Source organism: Gobius niger (assembly GCF_951799975.1).
Source record: "Gobius niger genome assembly, chromosome: 9".
In the NCBI taxonomy this organism is placed as follows: Eukaryota; Metazoa; Chordata; class Actinopteri; order Gobiiformes; family Gobiidae; genus Gobius; species Gobius niger.
Window position 1 is genome coordinate 8,279,625 of NC_136860.1, and position 26,082 is coordinate 8,305,706.

A 26,082-nucleotide genomic window follows, 5' to 3' on the forward strand; every position below is an offset into this window, starting at 1 on the left:
TTGGAGGAATTCAGGCGTTGCAGCTTTAACCCTCTCTTCTCCTCTCTCTGTGTTGCAGGAGCTGCTTGGGGCCCGTGGCGGGGGGTTGAGCGTATATTCGGTCAATGATGCTCGTGTTTACGTAAGCATGGACCCACTCGCCCAGCCATACATGCTCCACTGAAGGCCTGACTCACTGCTCTGCCTGCCATCCTCCCGGGCACGCGCCACTGAGTCACCCACACTCCCCCGGAGACGACGCAAAGGTTGTTCACAAGAGCCAAGACCAAGGCATTTACATTTTTTCTTTTTTTTTTTTTACTACGAGCCTGAGCTGACTGTTGGATGCAGCAAAAGGATTCGACACCATTTGTTTTTTCTCATTCTAAATTTTCAGCGTGGCTTTAGCTAAGACTTGCAATCTGGGAAAGCTTAGTGTTCTAGAAAAAGGGGTACATTTGTCTATTAATAAAAGCCACTGAGATTTAGACTACTGGTGTATTGAATTGCCTTATGTATTGCACAGTATAAATAAACATGCCTTGCCTTGCCTATTTGGTCACATAAATGCATCAGGTCACTATAGTGCAGGGTTGCCAGGTCTGCAGACTTTCAGCTTTTCTGAAAAATAAATACATGTCCACGGGTTTTGGGCGTTTTTCAGATTCTTGTACTGGATTTGGCTGCTGAAAATGAGCGACTATCTCATTGGTCAATTTTAACATTTTTAAACTCTGTGTTGTCTCAGAGCCTTGGATTTGAGATTTTGTCATTTGAAATGTGTTTTTTTTTTTTTTTTTATCTAGAAATAAGCTAAAAATAACCTATTTTACCTTAGATTTAGGTTTGTTTAAAGATTGACATGGCAGGAAAGAACAAATGTTTAACCAGAAATGTGTCATTCACAATATAAATCAACAGAAACAACATTAGAAAAAACAATCCAAACCTAAATTTAAAACAGCATGGCAAAAAAACGTGGACAGTTTTATCATCAGCTGCACGGCTTAAAAAGCCGCCAAATTCAGAAGTTTAACCGCGAACCTGGCTGTCCTGCCCGCAGCTAACAGAGTGTTTCTGCCTCTCTTACCAATACTTTTAATATTGTTTTCAGCGAATACTTGTGTATGGACAGTGTATGGCAGATTTCTATATGGTAACAACTCAATTTAAATTAGGGCCGGGACTTTTTTCGATGAATTCTGATTCATTAATTACATAAAGTTTATGCGATTAAAAATGTTAAAGGAATATGCCACAGTTTTTCCATACTGAGATATGTTCTTAGCTTACGAGTTGATGCGTAATAACTGTGGTCTTTGTGCGTGCGCTCAATCACGCAAAGTCGTTGTTAGCATTTAGCCTCTTCCAGCATATTCCTATAGCTCCAAACTGGGGTGAAGATAGAAGCTACCAAGCTCTTCCACGTTTTCCCTATATGGCTACGTGAAAAGTTACACGATTCAAGTATAGTTACACAAAATTAAACATGTCGATTTTCTTAGCGGATAAAAAGGGGCACTATATTGTAAGGCGTAATAAAACCATAGGAGCACTTGGCACTTTACTGTGCGTGGACGTCAAAGTGCTCCTAAGGTATTATTACGCCTTACAATATAGTGCCCCTTTTCATTCGCTTAGAAAATCGACATATATATACTTGAATCGTGTAACTTTTCACGTAACCATATAGGGAATACGTGGAAGAGCTTGGTAGCTTCTATCTTCACCCCAGTTTGGAGCTATAGGAATATGCTGGGAGAGGCTAAATGCTAACAACGACTTTGGTCTATTTGCGGGACTTAGCGCACGCACAAAGACCAGACAGGTATGCATCCACTTGTCTAAGCTCAGGTAAGAACCTATCTCAGTATGGAAAAACGGTGGCCTGTTCCTTTAATCGAAATCGATCACACTTTCCTTTAGCGGCACAGACACTTTTGGCTCGTTTCCACCAGCCCTACCCTTCTCTACTCTACTTGGCCTGGTTGTGTTTCCACTATTCTGTAGAATCTGATACTGTATCCATGGTTACCAGGGTGTATCCATGGATATGGCTTTGCTTTTGACTGTATCCATTGGAAACAGTACCTGCTTGGCCTGGTTAGTACCAGGGCCAAGCAGGTACTAAAAAAAGTACCAGTTAACTGTAAAGTGGGCTGGTGGAAACATTTCAAATGCAGGCAAAGTAGAGCAGGGTAGAGTGGAGTAGGGTAGGTGGAACCGAGCCATTTGTCAGTTTCCTTCTTCCTGCAAGATGTTATTTAGGGACAAACACAATCTTACTGTTAAACTTGTTCATTCACACGGTTAAGCCATTAATTTATTTTAAAAAGATCGTTCTCCAAAATAAATCAAACTGCTATTGTCGTTGAAGCGTCTGAGGTGATCACACAGGCCTCACATCTCCACCAAAATCAATCAAAATGCAGCAAAATACAAAGAAGCATAGAAAATATACCTCGAAAAAAGAAAAACAGCTTTTAAATAAACAATGCTTAAATGCAATTAATTGTGATGGATTCATTTCAAAGGCCATAATTAACTTCGAGTCCCACCACTAATTTACGTTACACATTTTATTCCAAACAGTATTACAGTCAAAAGCTAACTACTAGCTACTATGCTACACGTTGACAAGGTTATTGTGACAAGACATCTTCCAATTGACTACACAGTATTTTGAAAATTGCAACAAAGACACATTTTTCTACTGGAACAATGGTGAGAAGTGCTTAACAGTCTGCTCATAGCAATGGTGATTATTTACATGCTGAAACATGTGGCTAAAGATGCTAAGCTAGCTTTCTGTAGCCTTTGCTGGTTGCTCAAAGCAGATACCTTTTTGTTCCAATAATGTTTCTGTTTTCTTCCAGCGCTTCAATGAGAACATTGTGGAACTCACGGCACTGGACTAACTTTTACGGATTATAATTTTGGAATTCTTCGTTTTACTTTTTGAAAAAACACAGCCTGCACCATGCTTTGGAGAACACTATTCCCAAACTTTTCCTGGAATTATAGACTTCTACATTTTTACATTTTCTTTTTGCTAGTGCTTTTGTCACACGCGCAACAGACCGTACCGGTTATCTCCACAGCACAAGGCCGAATCCGTGGCGTCCTGACCCCCTTGCCCTCTGACCTTTTGGGACCCGTGGTGCAGTACCTGGGAGTACCTTACGCCAGACCCCCGACGGGAGAGCGCCGCTTCCAGCCCCCCGAGCAAGCCCTGCCGTGGCCGGGGATACGGAACGCCACGCAGTTTGCTCCGGTGTGCCCGCAGTCGCTGGACGAGAGGAACATGCTAACGGACATGATGCCGGCGTGGCTAACGGCTAACCTGGATATAGCAGCCTCTTACCTGACGCAGCAGAGCGAGGACTGCCTCTACCTCAACATCTACGTGCCCACGGAGGAAGGTGAGTGTGACCACATGAGAGCTTGCCAGGGCTTTCTTTTTTACTGTGGTAATAATCACTGGCATTAGTCATTTGAGTGATTTAGCTGTGTTTTTGTGTGCTGTACCTACTGCTATAAAAGTAATACCAAAATCAGTACATCCAGGTTAGTAGAGAAAAATGCTAACGGCGCAGCAGCTATGCTAATCCCGGAAGTAGTGACTTTTTTTTTTTTTTTTTTAGCATGTTTGGCTAATGAGTCTGAGAAATAAGTCGGTTCAGTAACTCTCCGTTGAGTTTCAAAAATATTGATGGTTGTTTTTAAGAGTTTTTAATCTTTTTTTCTGCTAGGACCCGGAAGCGGAGGTCGTGACGTCACACTTAACAAACGAATAAACCACTAGTAAAATATTTTCTTCAGGGGTATTTGTTACACGGGGCAAATATAACCACACTAGGGCGCTGTATGCTGGTACTGATATATCATTTGTGTATTGGTATTCTTCTTCTCTTCCTATAATCATTTTGTGAGTGGACGACTCTTAATTGTTTTTGTGCCTTTTCCCAAACTTTAATGTCTGGGTTATTTTTGGAGTTGGAGCTTTCTTTTTGTTGGTGTTTTAAACAAAAGACTCTGATTTGAAAGACATGTTAGCTTAGATTTGAGCCGTTTTAGAGCTAACATGCTAAAGCCATTTAGCATATTAGCTAACCATGGCTAACACTCGGGGTTAGTGTCACACGGACTGAGGGGTTATTTGTCACATGGGGCATAAGTGGTGGGACATTTTTTTCTTTTGTGTCTAATATGTTTTAGTGATCACTTCTTTTCTTAAATTAGCTTTTACAGAGGTCATTTTAAACCTCATTATAGAGCATTTTGCTATAAAAGATATATACTAGATGTTTTGAACACATCTAGTATTGCATTGGGACTCTTTTAAAACATATTTTGTCCTTTTATCTAAAAAAAAAAGGTAGAAAGGGGTATTAAAGTTCATGTTAAAATAAAAAAAAAACATTAAAAACAATAGTGATAAACATGGGGCACATTGTCACAGTTGATTTTCGTATGTTTGATGGTTAATAACTATTTTTCTCAATATGACAGAGAAAAAGGAAGTGAAGTGTTTTTCAAGTCAAGAGTTCGTGCTTTCATTTAGTGCAGGTCTGACTTTTCAGCGAAGTGGCGTTATTAGAGGTTTAGCGTGAATATTCAAACAGAATTATGAATCACAAAACTCACCCCTTCCAAACCTATTGATTGAAACGGCCGTTGCGCATTCGTGTTGAATTCTCCTACGTTTAAAATCTGAACTGTGTTGCCATATCACATAGATCGTTCACATTTGTCGCGTGTCCGGGTTTTCTCTGATTGGTTAATACTCTTATCGATCTTGCTCATCGGGAATTCAAAGAAATCCCAGATACACGTCTTTGTAAAGAATAGGAAAAGCGTGTATTCTGGCTGTTTCCGCAGTGCATTTTTAAGGTTGGTAATAATGGTTAGAAAATGCAATATCTAGCTAAAACTACATATCACTTTCGTTAAAGCAAAGTCATTCTAAGCTCCTCCCACCCCCGTCTCTTGCTCCCCTTCGCTGCACAGCTGTATCAATAAGGAGGGAAAATATGAAAATAAAAAATTGACATGTGGGCCTGTAGTGAAGCTATGCTATTACTTAGCAAGAGATCAACAAAAAAGCTCTAAAAAGTTGATTTTACATAATACCCCTCCTTATTATTCCCATTGTCATACCAATGCTGCTGCCCAACTCCTCTCTAGCTCTCACGAACCCACCTGTTCATCCCAATATTACAGAGTAACAAATCAAAATGCATGTTTTAGCACTAGCTTTGTCAGACGGCGACTGCCACAGAACTAAACCACAGTGGGTTAGATTTTTTTTTTGCCTTGTCAGTGCTTGATAAAATTGCACTTACAGCAATCGAAATTGAAGGAACAATATCTCAAGATCTTCTTCTATGCATTTCATTACTTTAGGATGTTTTAGACCTTGTCATAAGATATATTTAAAATAAAGGCTTGAACAATTAGGTTTTCAGTCTGAATCCTATTCGATTTAAATTGTGAGATATATAGATACGTAGATAGATAGATTTTCACTCTTAACTGAAAGGTCCAAAATGACTGTTTAGTATCATATGGGTCCTATTAAGATTGAGCCATTGGGACTGAATGATTGTTTTTTCTGAATCAATGGCTTGGCCAAAAGGCAGAGAGAACCACATTAACCGAGATGCTTTGTTCCGCCTCATTATAGCCAGAATCAAGGCTCATTTATGCGCTACGTTCCAAACCCATACGGATACTGTGCCTTCTGTCCGTCTCCTGCATGAATCTGTCAGTTTACCAACACCATGTGGGTCGTACCAAAGGAGCAGTGCATGAGCTAACTTGCCTGAGACCCAGATGGACACAGTTTGCCAACAAACCTCACTGCTTTAACAATTTTTTTTCTCTTCTACAATAAAAAAAAACCCATTGAAATCATACAAAGGCCTTTAGCTATCTGAGCCTGTTCCTACAAATGCATGTTTTGTTAGCCGTTGACTCCCATTCCCGGTTTTCCTATTCATTTGCATGGGAATAGAATGTTCAGGCGTAATGCTAAACTATGGCATGGTATGTTTGTCCTTTTAATGGCATTTATATAATTTCTGTCGTTTCTTTATCATTAACATCTTACAAGATGATGTTTAGTGGTCATTGGATATGATTCTGACCAAACAATAGCATTCAATTAGCATTGAGCTCAGAGTAGCTCAAGAAGCTCAGAGGACAGGTCAGCCCACAGTGGTGGTGCAGCTCAGTCGCAGCGGCTCAGGACTAACACCTGAACAACAAGTTAATTGCAGCAATAGACAGAGGAAAACAATTTTATTTTAGATCACGGCGTACACCACTAGCTTGTTTAGGTGATTGGTTATTCTTAAACATGAGCACGGCGTACACCACTAGCTTGTTTAGGTGATTGGTTATTCTTAAACATGATCGCGGCGTACACCACTAGCTTGTTTAGGTGATTGGTTATCCTTAAAGATGATCACGGCGTACACCACTAGCTCGTTTAGGTGATTGGTTATTCTTAAACATGAGCACGGCGTACACCACTAGCTTGTTTAGGTGATTGGTTATTCTTAAACATGATCGCAGCGTACACCACTAGCTTGTTTAGGTGATTGGTTGTCCTTAAACATGATCGTGGCGTACACCACTAGCTTGTTTAGGTGATTGGTTATCCTTAAACATGATCGCGGCGTACACCACTAGCTTGTTTAGGTGATTGGTTATCCTTAAACATGATCGCGGTGTACACCACTAGCTTGTTTAGGTGATTGGTTATACTTATACATGATCGCGGCGTACACCACTAGCTTGTTTAGGTGATTGGTTATCCTTAAACATGATCGCGGTGTACACCACTAGCTTGTTTAGGTGATTGGTTATCCTTAAACATGATCACGGCGTACACCACTAGCTTGTTTAGGTGATTGGTTATCCTTAAACATGATCACAGCGTACACCACTAGCTTGTTTAGGTGATTGGTTATCCTTAAACATGATCACAGCGTACACCACTAGCTTGTTTAGGTGATTGGTTGTCCTTAAACATGATCACGGCGTACACCACTAGCTTGTTAAGATGATTGGTTATCCTTAAACATGATCACGGCGTACACCACTAGCTTGTTAAGATGATTGGTTGTCCTTAAACATGATCACGGCGTACACCACTAGCTTGTTAAGATGATTGGTTATCCTTAAACATGATCACGGCGTACACCACTAGCTTGTTAAGATGATTGGTTATCCTTAAACATGATCACAGCGTACACCACTAGCTTGTTTAGGTGATTGGTTATCCTTAAACATGATCACGGCGTACACCACTAGCTCGTTTAGGTGATTGGTTATCCTTAAACATGATCACGGCGTACACCACTAGCTTGTTTAGGTGATTGGTTATCCTTAAACATGATCACGGCGTACACCACTAGCTTGTTTAGGTGATTGGTTATCCTTAAACATGATCACGGCGTACACCACTAGCTCGTTTAGGTGATTGGTTAGCTTATCTCCAATATCCCCGCAGTAAACATGCCCATGTCCACTGAGGAAGGTGAGCGGTGCCAGGCAGACAGGCAGGGCTAAGAATAACCATGCGCGGGGTTAGGGTTAGCTTGGCAGAGCCGGGGGTTTAGGCTAATGGCTTGATTTGAATACGCCCGGAGGAGGGGCATTTAAAATAGTTCCACTCTGCAGGAGAGGGAAACTGGCTGGAACAGTCCTCCTTTCGCCGCGCCAGAGATGGAGGAGCGAGAGCAGCGCGGCGCATTTGGACCGGAATAATTCTTAATAAGACATAGTTGTTATTTTGGTCACAGAAAACAGGAGATGAAGGGGCCCGATGTGACAGGACAGGGCAAAGATTTCGAGGAACAAGACAGCACTGAAGTAAAGAGATGACGTATTGAGGAACAAATGTTTCTATTTCGATTCCCGTGAAGGGGAATATATGCACACATACATACCTCAGCCTCCATATTTTATGTTTTACTAGTTCAATTAAGATGGTAAAAGTCACCTGATGAGGAAAAAGCAGCAGGGGAGAGAGGCAGTAATAACAAGCAGAATATACAAGCCACCATTTTTTGCCAATGGCATGCTAACAGATAGATGGCACCATGATACATGTAGTTAGATCGGCTCTGGTGAGGATTTATGGGCTTCTAGTTCTATCCAAATTATTACGCAACAAAATCAAAGTTTTGAGCAGTTTTCACTCATTCAGACCTTTGCTTGTTTGATGACATGTCAGACTAGTCTGAAAGCAATCTTGCTTGAAATAAGAAAGCAACACTGCCAGTGGGACAAGTGCAATTTCTTTCCCCTTTAGCAAAGAAACCAACCTGTAATAAAGACAAAATATATTGATTCGAGTCAGAAGCATCTCACAACAAGTGAAATAATTGAGGTCAAATGCCCAACTAAATCTTAACTCGTCAAAACAGCTCAAGCTTTAGTTATTATGCTCGATTTTTATTATGCTCGAGATATACATTTTATGGAGTGGAGTTCATTGCAAACACGACAGCAGCAGATTAATTTAATCAAGTAAGGAATAGAACCGACTGAGCAGCATTAGGGGTTAGCTCCCTGATGGCACAGAGCACAAAGGAGTTCCTGTATTTTTCTTGGCACAAAGAAGTCTGTATCTCTCTGATGGAAGGAGCTCAAAGTGCTGGGACAGTGGATGGCTATCGTCATCTGTGATCTTTTGACGATGCACCGCTTTACTGTGATGCTGAGACAAATGACTTTGTTGTTGGTCTGGGACTTCACTGCCCCGTTTTAACTCTTTAAACTCTAAACCTCTTTGTCCCCGCCTTAACCAAAGTGCATTTTGTCCAGTTCGGCTTTGCCCAAATCTAGAAGCTTCTCGACAGGAGCTTGCAGCCTACAGGCCAGTGTGTTTGAAAGCTAAGACCACAGGTATAAGATAGAAGAGATAACCGGTGTTCCATTCAGCCCCATTCACAGCAATGGGCGGGCGGACCAGCCACGAGCCTTCATAGTGCTCCACAGCCTGTCAATCATAGATTTAGGCTTCCACTTTATGCATGGTTAATAATTTGATACATAGCCCAGTCACATGCCGCATGTGTCTTAACATTTTTTAGAAAAAATAAAACTCTTTGGACCCAGGCTTTTAAGCAGTTATAGGAAGGTGTAAAGTCCCCATTAGAATCCTGTTTACCAAGTGTCTTTTGCAGTCGACCCTGGCCACCAGGGGGTGGTATTGCACCATAAGGACCTCGCCATAAGACCCACAAAACTAATCTGAGCTTCATGCTCGTTACGATTGCCATGTTTTATTCTCATCATGTTTTTGTTGCTTTATTTGTTTCGGTCACTTTTTGTGACTTGATCAAAGTTACATTACACTAAAAAGCAAAATGCGGCCAAAACGAGACCAAAAACATGACAAAAGAAGCATTAAAAAGTGACCAATATGTGGCAAAAAAATGTTACAAAAAAATCATAAAAATGGTGACACAATCGTGGAGAAAACACAACAAAAAAGCAATGAAAGCGCGACAAAAATGCCTCAAAATCATGATCATGACAAAAACGACTAAAGTGTGGCAGGCAGAAGCTTAGATGACTTCTGTAGGTCTTAGCTTTCAAATGAACTTTTACTCTGGCCTAAAGGTTGTAACCTCTCCAGTCAAGAAGCTTTTAGATTTGGGTCAAACTGGCGAAAATCTACTTGGTTCAGGTGGGGGCTAAGGGGTTAAGGACAGATAAACCCTTGTTTACCCTGTGCACCAAAATTGTTCTTAAATAATTGAATGAGTCCACTTGCTCCACTTCGTTTAAGTAAATAAACACTAATCCATATGATTTGACAAGGGGTTGTTAAGTTCGGTCCACTATGCGTCGCATGTTCCCTTTAAATAGCACTATATATTCATAGATATTTTCAGCTAGAGTTTGAGGTGCTCTCCCTTCTTGCACAAGTGCTGAATTTTCTTGGGCCGTTTTGTCCCTTTGACGGTAAAAGGTTTGGGCGCCATTGTTCGAGTTTAAAACACAACAAATGTTTTCCGCCTTTTTGTACCCCCCACTTCATACAAGGGTGTCGTCTTTTACTGCCTTTTGGCTCCTGACTTAGCTTTGAATTTAGTTTTATTTTGTTGCTCCACAGCGCCATTCCAATTCAAGTCCTTTTGTCCTTTGTAGCGCTTTTCTGACGCGGTGTTTGTCTAAAAAGTAATTCGCGAACGACGGCTCTGGCTCTGTGTTCTTGTCTGTCTGCTGGCACTGGTAAAGTGTATTGTGTCGGCTGGATGCACACAGGCTCAGAGGTGTAGCAAAATGGAGTTCCACTTGATTGAATAACCCCATGAATATAAGCTTTGGTACGACCCGCGGGTGCACACACACGAGTGTCTTCTTGGGCAAACCTTTATCCCGTAAGGACCCAAACACACTGCATGTGGATTTCGCCGTAGCTGCGCATCATAAAAACTGGGATTGATTCTGTTCTGGAAAATTGTAAGGGTACATGCTGCGTGTTTGGGCCCAGAGCAAATATGGAGTGTTATGAGTTGTGTATTTTAGGGCCTTTCTCACCGGCCTGGAGAGATTAGTTTGAATTTGAATACATTGTATTTGATCAGGGACAACGTACAAAAGACATTAGTCTAAAAAAAGAGATGTCATGTGCCGGGTTTTAGCAAAAATGCACATTTTCACCTGCAGTCCCTGGACTCGAGTTGCCGCTGGTCATGGAGGTGTCTCCAGGTAGTTTCAGAGAAAACAAACAGGTTACATTTCAGTGGAGTCTCTGCATAGACACCGAGAGGGTTCGAGAGGGTTCGAGAGGTCTCAGCTGTCTCAAACAGTTGTGGCAATGTGGCAAACACTATTTCAACCTGGGTAGACTCAAACAGACAAAAGCAGACATTAGGAAGATTTATTGACATGTATATTAGTTTTAGTTAGTATGAAAGTCAGTATGGATGAACAGCTTGGAGTGAGGGATGTCTTCCCCCGGAGCCTGGACACTGGTGGTGGTATAGGAGACCCGTGAAGGATACAGCAGGGAGAAGCCGTGGCCGGAAGAGGTGGAGATGGGGCGGAGGCGGGTCGCAGCACAGCTGGGAAGCGAACGAAGTATGATTGCTGGGGCTTAAAAGCGGGACCGAGGGCAATGATTGGCTGCTACAGAGGTGCGGCGGTTACGCTGATGGGCTGAGGTGGAGGTGTGGCCCTCTCGGAAGCGATCATTGGCTCGAGGTAGGTGATGCTGAAATTAGTCTACCAGGTTGAATTAACGCCTAGGCTTCATATGTTGTCCTCAACCTGCGAGGCTCCGAGACCTGTCGGATACCAAGGAGATGTCAAAGAGTCATCCGCTGAAATCATGCCTGTTTGTTTTCCCCGAGACTACCTGGAGACTCGCCTTATCTCCGTGACCCGCGGCAACTCGAGTCTCCAACTCGTCTCCAGGCCGGTGAGATAGGCCCTCTATATATGCACAATCAGTCCGAGTTGCGGAGACGTTGCAGAGACTTCCTCCTCCGGTGAGATGTTGTTGAGGACATGTTGTGAATGTGTTAGCTCAGCTGTAAATGCCTGTAGTGAAAGAACATGAGAGTGATACAAGCTTTGTCACTTTAAATAACAAGTGATACCAAAGCTGAGATTGGTGACGCCAGGACCCATCCCAATATTCTGTCACCATTTGGTCTGGGTCAACAGTTTTAGGAGAAAAGACACGCACTTCCACCGCTCTAAGCCAGTGCGCTGGATCAAAAAGCGGTACAGTAATGTTTCATCAGACTGTCAGAGGTCTGATGAAGGGCTAAAGCCAGTGAGAGTAATGAAAGAATCGGTGAGCATAACAGTTGTGCAAAACTCGTCCCGTTTTTACGATTTGGGCTGGAAGGAGGCGTGTTGTCTCAAAGCCATTCCACTTAACGTGTCTCTTCAGTCATCTTCTGTACTCTGTAGTTGACGTGTAGGCCGGAGCCGCTGCAAATTCAGGACTGTACCCAAAAGCTGTCGCTAACCTGCCACACCTGCATGTTGGACAGTCATTGAGGACAATCAACAGCCGCTAAAAACATACTAATGGCAGAGAAATGTTCTTTGTTACCTGTTTCTTGTTACTGCACAGACTACCAAGGACTCCTCTCGTGCTGCCCATTGTTGGCGTTCTGTGTTAATAAACTCCATCTATTCATCTTGCTGTTTGCCTCTGACAAACACTTATCTGTTTCCCTTGGCATAACAAAGCCTTACAGAAGCCTTGAGCCACACACTTGGCCAAGTTGTCTCTTACAAACCTTGCTGGCTCTTGCTCTCTGTTGGACAATGCTTCCAGAGAGGAGGGTTTCAATAGTCCGACTTGAAAGACCACTACCACCACAATGTGTTAGTTAGTTCATGTCTCCTGCCTCTTTTTGCAACTCTAAACTAGGACTGCTTTGGAAAACATCAAATGTCTCTAACATTACCATTGCAGTGCCTTCATTTAGTTTTTACCGAAGAAGCCAGAAACCAGCGGAGATGAGAGCACTCATTGTTTATGCAGGATAATTAGCCATGTATAGGCTTTATGTCTTTTACAGGCCCTAAACATAATGCAATAGACCTGAATAGCTTTGAGAAGCAGATCGAGCTGCATCTATAATCTACTGCTGTTTTGTGAAGAGGCTTAAATGCTGCAATTACAAAAATGATCTTGTTTTAATGTGAAATACCCATTTCAGCCTCTATACTACCCAAGATCTAAGCTATTCAAAGCTTAACCCAAAATTGATAATGTATGGCTAGCCTAAAATGTATTATTAATATATATAATGTATAATTCTATATATTTTATAACATTTGAATGATACAAAAAGACTGTATCAGATCGATAACAGATCAATATCGGTCATCTTGAAGTGTCAAAATATCGGATTGGATTGGAAAAAGAGCGGATTAGGACATGCCTGATTGTTGTTGAAAATCATGTAATGTATCCATCCATCCATCCATCCATCCACCCATCCATCCATCCATCCATCCACCCATCCATCCATCCATCCATCCATCCATCCATCCATCCATCCACCCATCCATCCATCCATCCAAACCAGGCCTGTTGGTCTCTCATAAGGGGCTTCTGAACCGCTCTATGTCTGACCCGTCCCCTAGAACCAGTTTGCCATGGGACACCCTACCAGTGGCACGATGCCCCCGACAACAGAGCTCCCGGGATCATTCGGGTGCTCAAACCCCTCCACCACGTTAAGGTGGCGGTTCCAGGAGGGGATTTAATGTAATATTGAGATAAAATTGCAAATGCGATTAATGGTTCAGCCCTAGTCCTTATCCAATTGTCTGTAACTAGCATGCTGTGGCAAAAGTATAGTCCGAAAGGTATACTTTATTTGTGGACTGTGCTTTATTTCCATATTCACGTGCAGCGTCTGGCCTCAAACCCAGTAGTGTCACAGTGACTGGTTATTTCTGTGGACGGTCTCCAAAGTTCTGCCCGTTTCAGCTCGGCGCCTGGAGTCTCGCGCGGGGGCACACATCTGACCTTGTTATAAATATGCACCCGGCCACCGCTGGAGCCACCCTCTCCGCTCCCACACCTGCGTCTGTTGCTGGGGGGGTTGGGGGACCGTGTGGGTGCCCGGTCTCGTGGAGGGGGGGGGGGGGGGGAGTGGAGAGGACGCGGGTGCGCTCATGCATACTCATGACGGGCTCATCCACATTCATGTGACCCCTCTCCGCTTTTAGATCCACCCGCTGGCTCCGGCTCTGGCGCTCATTTTTTTTTTCGCGGGGAAACGGAGCCAGAGAGGAAAGTCAATGTACTGTGCCTGATTTCCCTCTGTAGGCAGGACATGTAGGTACGCACGTATAGAACCGAGGCCCAGGGCGCACTGTGAGCATAAACTCGGCGATTTGACTGTTGTAAAATATTAAATAAGGAAGCAGTGGAGCAAGTGACCGGAACATGCTGGGAGGAGGACTGCTCTTGTGCATGATGTAAAGCTACTTTGGCGATGGCACGTTTTGCTACACAAGAATGAACCATTCATCAGGGCAGACTAGAATACTAGTGCAGACTTCTCTAAAAGGCTTTTAACCATAACAACCTGAGGGAGTGCGTTCAGAGCATTCCAGCTCAATAAAGTCATATGTAAAAAAAACGACTAATGCTAATCCATAGAAATAAGTTAGCGAGTCGGCTAGTCCAGGAGACTATTCAGAGTCCTGCTCGATGTGTTTTTCCTATACATGCCTTTGTGACTTGTGACATGTGACTTTTGTTGTTATGGTGGCCATTTTGAACACCAAAAGTAGAATTCTGCAGTACTACAACATGTAACAATATCTCTACTCAGGATATAAAAAAAAGACAACTGGTTGACAGTGGCATTTTTATTTACTCGTAATCATTGATCAAGAGAGTGCATGTTTATGTGAAGAAACCAGTGAGTCAGTGTTTAAGAGTGTGTTAGCATGCTACCGGTTAGCATTTAGCTTCAACAGCTCAGCTCTGATACAACATGTGACAGAGGTCAGAGCTGAGCTGAGCTGAACTGTAGTATTTCCCCAGTGTTCATAGATGTGAGCCACACATGTGTTGAAGCCATTTAAGATTGACAGTTGCTAACTGGTAGCATGCTAACGTCTTGAGCAGCTTAAACACTGACTCAGAGTGAGACTCTCCTGACATGACAAACTGCAAATTTCACAGAGAAAGGTTTTCTGTTTTCTCTTTGATGTGTTCATTTAGTCTGAGGAGTGAAGCAGATCCTCCTGCGGTCGCTATAGGACAGAGCTGCTACATCTGTGCCACATTTGCTGCTTTTATCACATAAACGTGGGTCTCTGGGGCCGGGTTTTAACTGTTATCTTCTTGAGCAATGATTACGAGTACATAAAAATACCACTGTCGATTAGTTGTCATTCATTTTCATCCTGAGTAGAGATATTGCTACATGTTGTAGTACTGCATCATTCTACTTCAGTATTCAAAATGGCGGCTGGAACTATGCGTGATGTCATTGGAAATGTATAACTGTTAGCATAAGCCTTTATTGATCTCACAATGGAGAAATTCACTTGCTCCATCAGCGCTCAAGGAACAGGTTGTGCAGGAAATGTGCAAACACGGGATTAGTTTTACCGAGGGACCACGTGTGATGTAATAATCACGGAGAATGTCTGTGATGTTAATCCCGTGCAAATCGGCCTTGTCAGTCATTTGTAAAGTAAAAATTGCCCTGCAAATTATAATATATTTTGCTGAACTCCGTGATAAAACTAATCCAATCCAAGGCGTCTCTGTGATTTGGACAGAAATGAGCAGGATCCGCCCCATGATTATTAGGCTCAGTTTTGTTCCCTGTGCACATTTTTATTTACTTTTGATGAAGAATGGTGCGGCTTTAGAGAGTTTAAACCAGTGTTTTCGTTAGGGATCATTTTACAGACAGACAGCGTTCCTGAGCTGTTTTTATCCATCATTAATTCATCTCTCATTACATTCATTTTTTCGAGATGTAAACATATTATTTAAATTACAGTAGGAATAATCGGAGATTACAGGATAAGTGGAGCTAAACTAAATATCATTTCTGAATAGAATAATGGAACAAATTGCAACACAAATATGTTAAGACTCGTGCGTAGAAGTCTCAAAGGAGGACGACTTATTCAGAGGATCCTCACCTCAATGTTTAGGCTCAGATTTCAATATTAGAAATAATAGAGTTTAGTATTTGCATTTCCTCAATTTCAACTTGTTTAAGAAACATAGAGGCGATATTCTGTGATCTTGTAGACAATATATTGCCCCTCTCCAGATTAAAATACTGTAAAATTTCAAATTAAACATTATTTTTGGAAACCTGAGATTGCCCTTTTCTAAGCTTTCAGTGTGTGTGCGCGGGTGGGAAGAGTGCTCCATGTGAAGCTAGCCTGAAATAGTGTTGTTATTTTGGTGACTAAACCTGCCCGAGCGTGCATTAGTCACCTGGTCACACTGATTGCACTCGGCAGCGCATTGGCACATACCTAATTGTGTAAGGTGTGATATTAAAAGCTTCAGCACCAAAGAAGGAAGCGCGGCCGCGGGATTAACTCACATGTCAGTCCTGTCCAGCTTTTTGCTGCGGAAGCTAGGTTTCTGATGACAACATTAGCAACTTTAAAGAACATTTTTAAGGTTTATGGTCTTCATAGGATTAGATTTAGATCATATAGGCAGAGTTTTGCATTTTGTGGAGTGGAGCACTAGGATTGTATTGGCGCCCTGCCTCAAACGTCTGCCACAAAAGCATGTATTAAAAAGCTCTTACATCACATCACTGTAGCATATTCATGAATGCTGCTGAGTGAAACTTCAGGACCCAGACCATTTCAACCTGAAGAGCCTCACAAAGACAGACTGCGTTAGAAGGTTTTATTGAACATGAATCGTGATTGGGGCTCGGACCCCGGTGGAAGATCGCAGTAATCATATGGAATACATGGCATCGATGGATGATGGCCAGAATCTTCCCCTGAGCCCGGACACTGGTGGTGGTAGGACGAGACCCGGGGCGGCCGGTCGACCCGATGAGCAGAGCCTGAGGAGAGGCCATGCGGAGGAGGGGCAGAGGAGGGTCGCAGCACGGCTGGGAAATGGTCGAGTGATTGACCGGCAGGCTTAAGAAGGGGATCCTGGGTGATGAGTGGCTGAAGCAAGAATGAGCAGCTGCAATGATTGGCTGACGCGAAGGTGCGGCTTGAGCCGGGGCCGTGATTGGATGATTAGTGAAGGTTGCTGTTGATGAGGCGCTGAATGAAAGCTGCAGGTACGTCTCCCAGGTTGAATTTGCGCTGAAGCTTCATATCAACTTAAAGTCAAACATTGTAGAGTTTTTTTTTCCAGAGCGGAGTTGAGCATCAAAAGTACTGAGATACACAGTTTCTGATACGATACACGTATCACAACAACGATGCATTGCGATATATTGCAAAACAAAACCTCAATCCACAAATTTAGGCTGTTCTAAAGTTAACATATCCTACATATGGGGCTTAGAAATTGACTGAAAAACACAATTTTGACGTTTTATGATCTGAAATGATGACGATGATGAAGAATTAAATAGTAACAATAATCATTTAGCCTCTTACCATTTTCTCCAGTTCAGTTTTATCCAAATCTAAAAGCTTCTGGACTGGAGTTTACAGCAGCGTCGGGTTTTTGTCTCTTTTTTTGTAGAGTTTTTTCATTGTTTTTTGCAAGTTTGCTTTTACTTTCTTCATCGCTTTTCCTTGCCTTTTGACCTTGTTTTTTTTTTTCCCGCCTTCTCACTGTGTTATTGTTGCTTTTCCGCAACATTTTTCACACTTTTTTTGTGGCTGTTTTTTGTTGCTTTTCCATCACTTTTTAATTGTGTTTTTGTCTCTTGTTTATTGTGTTTTTGTCGCTCTTTGGTTGCTTTTTTGGGTCACTTTTCCGTTGTGTTTTCATAGTTGTTTTCGTCACTGTTTTGCCGCTTTGTTCGAGAAGCTTAGATTGGGGTAGAGCCAAACTAGAGAAAATGTGCTTGGTTCAGGTGGGGGTAAAGAGGTTAAAATGATTACAAAAAGTAAGCAAAACTTTAGTTGGAGCTGCCCAAATCACATTGCACCAGCCCCTTATGGCTCCTCCTGCAGGTGGTGGGTCCACAGAAGTCTGGCCTGATGATTCTAACCGGGCCTGTTGGTCTCTCATAAGGGGCTTCTGAACCGCCCTTTGTCTGACCCGTCACCTAGGACCTGTTTGCCCTGGGAGACCCTACCAGGGGCACGAAGCCCCGACAACAGAGCTCCAGGATCATTCGGGCGCTCAAACCCCTCCACCACGTTAAGATGGCGGTTCCAGGAGGGGAGTTGTACATTTCATGAGCTATAATATTGTCTCAGTTTAGGCTATCTTTAGATATAAAAAGGTTTAAATGGGGGAGAAAAATCTCAATATTGATTTTTGGCAAAATCGTTCAGCCCTATATTGTAGAGTAGCATTTATTTCATGTAGAAAATCACAGATGCTGTTTTTTGTATTGTTCAATTTGCCGACATTTGCCCCTCTGATCAGTGTCTCTTTTCAAACGTTTAACCATATATGTCCAAAAACATCAGAACAATGTGTACAATATCCATCTAAACAGGCTGTTCTCAGTTGGCTGGATACAGACAGTCTTTACACCAAATCAGAGCAGAGTTCACATCTTTATAATAAGATGACTTTATTACGATCATCATAGCTCTATTGTTGCATGAATGACATAAATGCTGAGTCCAGGTATACTGTGAGGTGCAAATTAGAAGCTAAAAAAGAGAGGAACAAGTTCATTTAGCATAATGTGTCCTCCTAAAAGGGCTCTGGGCACCCGCCGTGCTGATTTTGGGTCATGCAGATAAAAGTGTAAATTGAATTCTCTCTTCTTCATTAGAACAAGCAGCGCTCCGGGCCGATCTTAAAAGCACAACGCGGTCTCCGACTGATGCGCACTGTGAATAAGGCCGTCTTCAATAGGAACAACTTGCATCAGCCATTATATAATTCTCCCTTTTCATCTTCAGCTTGTTACGGTTTGGATAGAGCTTGGACGATGTGTAATACAGGGCCTATTAAGCTAAAATTACATTGCATTACATTATGCTTTTGAAACACAGATCCCAACTCTCAATGACACAAAGAGACAAAAAGGGAACAATGTTCGCAACACACACACAGGTCAAACTCGGAAAATTAGAACATCATGAAAAAGTTCATTTATTTCTGTAATTAAATTCACGCTTAAAATGTGAAACTAATATATGATATAGACTCATGACAGGCAAAGTGACATCAAGCCTTTATTTGTTTTAATTTGGATGATTTTGTCTTACAGTTTGTAAAAACTCCAAATTACAAATCTCAGATTAGAATACTTCATGAAAAAATTTTAAACAGAGAAATGTGGGCCCTCTGAAAACTATACTCATGCAGATGTACTTAGTACTTCCTTTTACTTGAATGGCTGCCTTAATGCAGTTGCGTGTCATGGATGCTCTCAGCCTGCCTCAGTTTGTATGCAGTTATCCATGCATCGCGGAAACACATGGACGGGAGGCTCATGAATAAATTGTGGCGTTGCTACTACTATATATTTTTTTATCACAATCAGTAGTGGCAAAAAAAGTATATTGTAGTCCTTACTTGCTCCTAAATGTGTCTATATTCCATTGTTGTTCTTGATGCAAGCCCCGAGGCACAGAAAATAAAGTTTGGGTCGTGGCTGGCTCCTGACTTCACTGCGATACGTCCCCCGAGTGGCTATAGGCACAACTCCAGAAGGAGCAGCACAACATAGAATCCTGTTGGGAGTTGTGTCCTAAACCTTTTAAATGTCTTGTCTCAAGAGTATTATGCTGCCGATTTATAAAGCTTGTTGACATTAATGAGGCCAGGTTTGGAGTGACAGGTCTGTTTGAACTGTGGAGGCGTGTTTTGTCTGCCAAAGACTCTCGACTCCTTGTTACTAATGTAAATGAGGAGGAGTGATGAATGGCGGTCTATCTTAATACAATATCCATGGATTTAAGTCAGGATTTAGCACAGGTTCAAAGTAGTGATGGTGAGATGAGGCCACATGAGGCATAGATACAGACGGCATCTCTGGAATCGCCCATATATGGTCATTTTTGAAAACAGTTAAGGGGGATAACAATTTTGAAAAAATTAAAATGTTCTCTAATTATTCAAAAACTACTGTAACAAATGCTGAATTATGAATATAGTTTCTACTAAATAAAGATACAAAGACATGGGGAGGAGCAAAGTGGTTCAACATCCCATAAATACATGAATAACGGAGAATGCTAACTTGATGCTACATGTTAGCATCGGGCTAATGCTAACGGTTAGCTAGCGCTTGCTACAACTGCCGTTTTTTCACTTCTACTGAACAATCTGCTGTGAGAAAATATCCATATGGGCCCGATTTACACTTGACTTTATTTATGTGTGATAAATAAGTTGATATTCCACCAGAAAACGGCTAAAAAGAGTGAAAAATTGTGTTTCTCTAAAGATTCTATTTTCCCCCTCGGCGAAGCCACGCCCCCTTCTATGACGAGATGCCGTCTGTATCTATTCACCATAAATATAAGAGATAGACGGTAGCCATTCCGCCCCATTCTGGTGTTTTTTGTGAAATTAACATGGCACAACTTGCTTCTCCTACAGAGCATGTTCCTTAAAAGGGCAAAAAGGCCTGCCCTGGCGAGGGGGGAGGACTGGCTATGAGACTCCAACACTTCTCCAGGGCCTGTCAATCAACGCCTCAGGCTTAAAGGAACAGGCCACCGTTTTTCCATACTGAGATATGTTCTTACCTGAGCTTAGACGAGTTTATGCGTACCTGTCTGGTCTTTGTGCGTGCCCTCAGTCACGCAAAACGCCTTTCCCAACATATTCCTATAGCTCCAAACGGGGCTAAGTTAGCTAACCTCGCTCTTCCACAGACACAGTTATGTATCAACTCATCTAAGCTCAGGTGAGAGCATATCTCAGTATGGAAGAATGGTGGCCTGTTCCTTTCAAACTTTTTCATACATTTGATAACCAGTCCAGCATTGTCACACGGGTCACAGCAATTTTCAGACAAAAATAAACTCTTTGGAGTCAGGCAGTGTTTGGGAGGAGTCACCACAGCGCTGTTCATGGGAATAGTGTCCTAGTTTATTTTGTTATGTTTCTACTTGTACATCGGCACCTGTTCAGTGAACCTATGTTCCTCCACAGACATCCACGAGGAGGGGGGGCAGCGCCCTGTCATGGTGTACGTGCACGGGGCGTCTTACACCGAAGGCACCGGCAACATGATGGACGGCAGTGTGCTGGCCAGCTACGGCAACGTCATCGTCATCACAGTCAACTACCGGCTGGGCGTGTTAGGTAAGAACAGACGCGTTTGTATTCGCCACACCGGAGTCATCACGCTCCAGCACTGGCACGAGGTCTGTCAAAGCTAACGCATCATGTTTGTGACCTGGAGCATATCTTGAGTCTTGATTATGACTTGACAATCACAAAAAGAGGGGGGAAAATCCGAGGCACTCCGATACCTTAAAAGTCCTTTATTAGTTGGACATGCTGATGCTTTTTGGTCCTGTTCGACCTTCTTCAGGGCAAACCAGAAGGTCGAACGCGACTGAAACGAGTCAGCATGTCCAACTAATAAAGGACTTTTCAGGTATCGGAGTGCCTTTCCCTTTTTTTGTGACCTGACATTGTCTTGATCCTGAAGAGCACCTGACCTTTTTCATTTTCTTCTACCCACTGAAGTGATCACCTTGTTCCTCTTTAAATATATGACTTGACTCTGTTGTTCGGCTGGTTCTGATGTCTCAAAATCCAGTTGTGCACAAAGTCTTTCAGTCTTTGTCTTGTTGACGGGTAGAGGCTAGAGAACCAATCAATCAACCAATATATCGGGCCGATATTTGAGTATTTTGACCAATATGTCCGGAACTGAAAAAGACGTTGACTCCCCACAACTTCCTTGGCGTCAGAGGAGCTCAGAAACTTTGCGGTGAAAATCAGTCACAAGTTTGTACCTATTTTATATATTTTATGTTGCAGACTTTTACTTATCATTTCGGAACCATAACAGATAGACTTACCGTTTCAGTTAAGGAATCTGCTGATTCTTTCAAATGGGTTTCCTCTGAAGTATCTACTAAATATGACCTGTCCTGAATGAATCAGCCCTACGCCTCTAATAAAGCGCCCCCTGTTGTCACAGTTCAACACTGACACATTTCACAGTTATGAAGCAGCACACAGGATTAAAGATGAGACATTTTTAAAATATCTGCCAGTATATCTGCATCGGCCAATCAAAATCCACAAAGATCGTCTTGAGAAAAACCCATAGGTACAAAAGGTACAATAGATTCCCCTCTGGGTCCAGGACTCCCTTGAAAAAGAGATTGTTTATCTCAGTGGGACTTTCCTGGTTAAATAAAACGTCAAATAATACCCGCACGCAAGCACTGAAATTAGTTATTAGTAATAATTTGACCAAAAAACAACAACGCTAGGAACAGGCTAACCTTAATAGCTAGTCAAAGCCGTCTCATTTGGGAGAGCACTATTCAGGTAGTGTTTTAGTTTAAATAGGCTTAGGGAAAACGATATGGTTACAGTTAGCATTAGCAAGCCGGTTTCCAAGTGGAGAAGCGTTGTCCAGTTAAAGCAGTACTAAATAACGTGTTTGCCTTAATAAATCCTTTTCGTAGTCCCTGTGGGGTGAGTACAAGTGTTTATGGGATGATTGGAGGGTCTTTCATCTCCCCCCGGTGTCTCTGGACAGAAAACCATGTTTGCAACTTCACTGCCACCGGTCCGGAGAAAGCAATACACACTAATGGAATCACGAAGAAGAAGCTAACATGCTAACGGGCAAAGCTAACTGCGGGCTAACGTCACTTTAAATAGTATTTACAGCCATGTTTGAGTGAAAAAAAATACTTCCATTGTATAATTAGATGTATAATATCCCTCTCTCCCTTCGCCTTTTCTGTCAGCGTAGTATTTACTCTCCAAGACAATTAATAAGGTAATAAATCGTAACTTGCTACTACACCTGCAGTTGCGCTTATGGCCTCTAGGGGGAAGAGTTACTTAGTACTGCTTTAATACTCTCGTGGGCGTGGTCATTGCAGACGTTTGTTGGAGAAGGATCTTACAACAAAGAAACCTACTGCTTGATCCTGTAAATTGTGCCCACATGCTTAAATTAAAGACGTTTTTATGCAAAACATTTTTTTTTTTTTACAATTTAATTACATTTGGCGCGTTAGGTGAGACGGCATATTCACGAATAATTACACAAACAGGATGCGAGGATACCAGGTCATTCTATTAAGCGAAGCAAAAGTGAATTTGAGTTGTTTTGCATAATTTAGAATGCATAATCATCTTTTCTATCACTAAGGTGTAATTGCAGCATTCACACATGATACGAATGGAAATGAGTTCCTGATAGTTTGGAGGGGGTGTAATTATTTTTTGCCAAATTACAAATGGCGGGACTCATTCTGCGCGTGTTTAGATGGAATATAATCCATCTTCCCTCTTTGTCATCACACTAAATAGCCTTATTGTGATGCAGGGCTCAGTTTGAGATTACTGCCTTCTATCATTGCACATGTGAGTAGTTTTACCAGTGTGGTGATGGTAAGAGTGTAATTTCAGTAAGGTTTGCAATCTGTGTTATTTCCAAGCCTCTTTTACAGATCGCTTTTATTCTGATGTCAGAACGTGTGTTTAGTCCTGGTATACTGTGGGTGAACTTCAGGTAAAGTCTTATCTTGGAGACCTCTGACTAGTGAAGCCTATATCATATCACACTATGCATCCACTGATTGAAGTCAAGATCCTACATCCATAATGAGCAGATACTGAAAGAAAACTGAAAATTAGGATGTGATCCTCATAATGGGCCTAGAGCAGCACAAATTTCTTTTCCAAAAGGGCCAAAATGAAAAAGTGCCTGTGGGTCATGGGCCAAACATGGCAATGTCAAGCGTGAAACACATACAACTGCAAATAATAATAGTTACTTTATTTTATTTTTCAGTATACATTTGCATTTGATTCTATCTACGCAAATAACATGCTACATTAAAACTAGTGTTAACGATGGCAAAAGCCTAGTTTTAGTAGAACAAAATCAACAATTGTAGCAATATAGTGCAAAATGTAAACAACAATAACAACAACAACAACTGTATCCACAGTACCTACACTTTACCATTTGTTACCTCAAAGAAAATGGCACATTAGATCATTTTGAAAGTGTAATTTCAGCATAAACTCTTATATAAGTCAATTTTTAACACCTACCTTTGTTGATGTCAGCAACCTTTGCAATAAAAGTTGGAAAACTGGGCGATGCACTGTGATTGATAAACACCAAGACGCCACAGTGTTTCCTTAACTTTGCGAAAAAAATGAAACAGCGCCCCCAATTTGACTCTGCTGGCCAAAAAGTGTACTGCGTCCATATTTACCATTAACTCATTGACTGCCAATGACGTCTATAGACGTCAATTAGGGTTTTCAATGGGAAAAGCTGCAGCAAAGCCTTGAGCATGTCTGGTGTTAAAATCTTAGTTGTGCTTCTTAATGCTGCCACCTAGTGGCTCAATAAAAGAACTACAAGTCTTTTATTGAGTCACTAGGTGGCAGCATTGCTCTTTCATTTTGTAAGCTTTCTGGTCGGAAAACAGCATTCTGGGTGATTTCACTTATTTTCTACGGACGATTACTAAAGAATGGAAAGAAGTACAAACAAACTTTTTTTTAGATGAAAGAAGAGAGTCGACCTTTTTCTTTTGGTGGGTTTTGTGATGACATAGACCTAGACCTAAATTTTCTGTGGGGCTTGAAAAAACAGTAAAAATCCTGAAAAACCTCTGGCAGTGGGAAGCTCTCTGATTTGAAAATGCCTGGCAGTCAATGAGTTAAGAATGAATGGGAGACTGTTGGCATTAACCAAACACGGCGCAAAAGTGGGTCACTCTCTGGCGGGCCAACGGAATTGTGGGCCCCACTTTGGGCACCCCTGGCCTATAGAGAGTGACTGACAACACTTAAAAGCACAAAGCCCTGGAGAACATTTGTGGACATTAGCTCCAGCTGCTGAGCTCCAGGTCGTACAAACCTCTCCAAGAGAAAGCCCTGAACCACACTACAAACGTCTGGCCTTGGATACAACATGTGACAGAAGTAAGAGCTGAGCCATTGCTGCAGTTTTCCCTCAGAGCGTTCAGAGATGTGAGCCGCAGATGTGGCGAATATACCAAACAGCACCATGAACCAAGCGGCGCGTAAAGCCTGAGGAGAACTGTGTGTGTAACGCTCAAATCTTTACAACAAGTTTAATGCAATACTTGTCTTATCATGTGATTGAGAAATAAGCCTCTTTTGCAAAGTTATTTAAACCCAACCTCAGCTACATGTGTGGAAAAATGGCAACACTATGTTAGAAAAAGTCTGTGCCGCATTGATAAGAAACAATTCTTCAGCCTCCCTCTTTCCTCCCCACTGCTTTCTTGTTCCACTCCACATACCTGCTGACAGTTTGGCTCAAGTAATGGGATCCTCTTTTCTGATTGGACAAAGAGACATCCTCTTATCTTATATGGTGCTATAGAGAGCTCCCCCCTGCTTTAGTTGCTTTTTAGTACGCCCTGCTTAGCCTCTGCTTCCGTCCTGGTCCACATTGATTCCTGTTCTCGTCCTTTCTCCCCCGGCTTTGACTGTGCGCTTCAGACGAGCTGCCCCCTGCCCCTCCCCTCGGTCTCCAGTGCCTGCTCCTGTTTGTCCTTGTGCTTGTGCTAAATGTGTGACATGAATGATGCAGCGTGATGTGGCATGACTTGACCCGCTGCGCAGCCTCTCTCCTCTCTCCCCGTGCGACATGTGTGCTAACGCCACAGACACTTTATGCTAAATTATGCGAACTGCTCCAGCAATTCTGAACAAAAAAATCGCAAAATAGGAGAACAAAGGAGTCACAGGCCATTGCAATTGAAATTCAGTGCTAGTTTTTTTACATATTTATTGATTATTGCCAGCCTTTTAGTGTAATTGAACTCCAAGTATAAAAGTCATTGAGAGTTTGGGTTCATTCTTTGCACTGCTGCATCTTTAGGTGTCACTGGTGTTGTCGTCAGACGGATCACTACAAGAAACGAATATCTTACGTCAAAGTCATCGTTATGGACTGTTTAGTTCTATTTTTACCAATATCTAGACCAGTGGTTCTTGCATCTTCCACACTACTAGTACTGCCTTAAAGTATTCCAATTCCAAGTATCGTCTCATAAAAATTTGACCTTACAAGTACTGTTTCATATACTTGACCTTCCAAGTATCGTCTCATTTTACCCTCCAAGTACTACAACCTAATAAAAGTACTGCCTTATAAAATACATGACCTTCTAAGTACTGCCTTATAAAATATATGACCTTCCAAGTGCCGTCTCATTTTTTATTCGACCTTTATTTAACAGGGTAGTCCCACTGAGATTAAGAGTCCTTGTCCCAGAGGGAAAGCTATTGTACACATT

At 42.1% G+C, this 26,082-nt stretch overlaps 1 protein-coding gene across 2 annotated transcripts in view; it reads left to right on the plus strand.

The window, feature by feature from the left end:
• Positions 1–26,082, plus strand: part of LOC306967729 (neuroligin-4, X-linked-like) — a 166,004-nt gene that overhangs the window by 35,225 nt on the left and 104,697 nt on the right. The window contains exons 2-4 of one of the 2 annotated variants that reach the window (XM_079562882.1): positions 59–270; positions 2,856–3,401; positions 20,744–20,896. In XM_079562882.1, the coding sequence (XP_079419008.1) occupies positions 2,960–3,401; positions 20,744–20,896 (595 nt within the window). In that variant the 5' untranslated portion in view covers positions 59–270; positions 2,856–2,959. The remainder of the gene's footprint in view (positions 1–58; positions 271–2,855; positions 3,402–20,743; positions 20,897–26,082) is intronic. The other variant, XM_079562881.1, reaches the window with a different exon arrangement.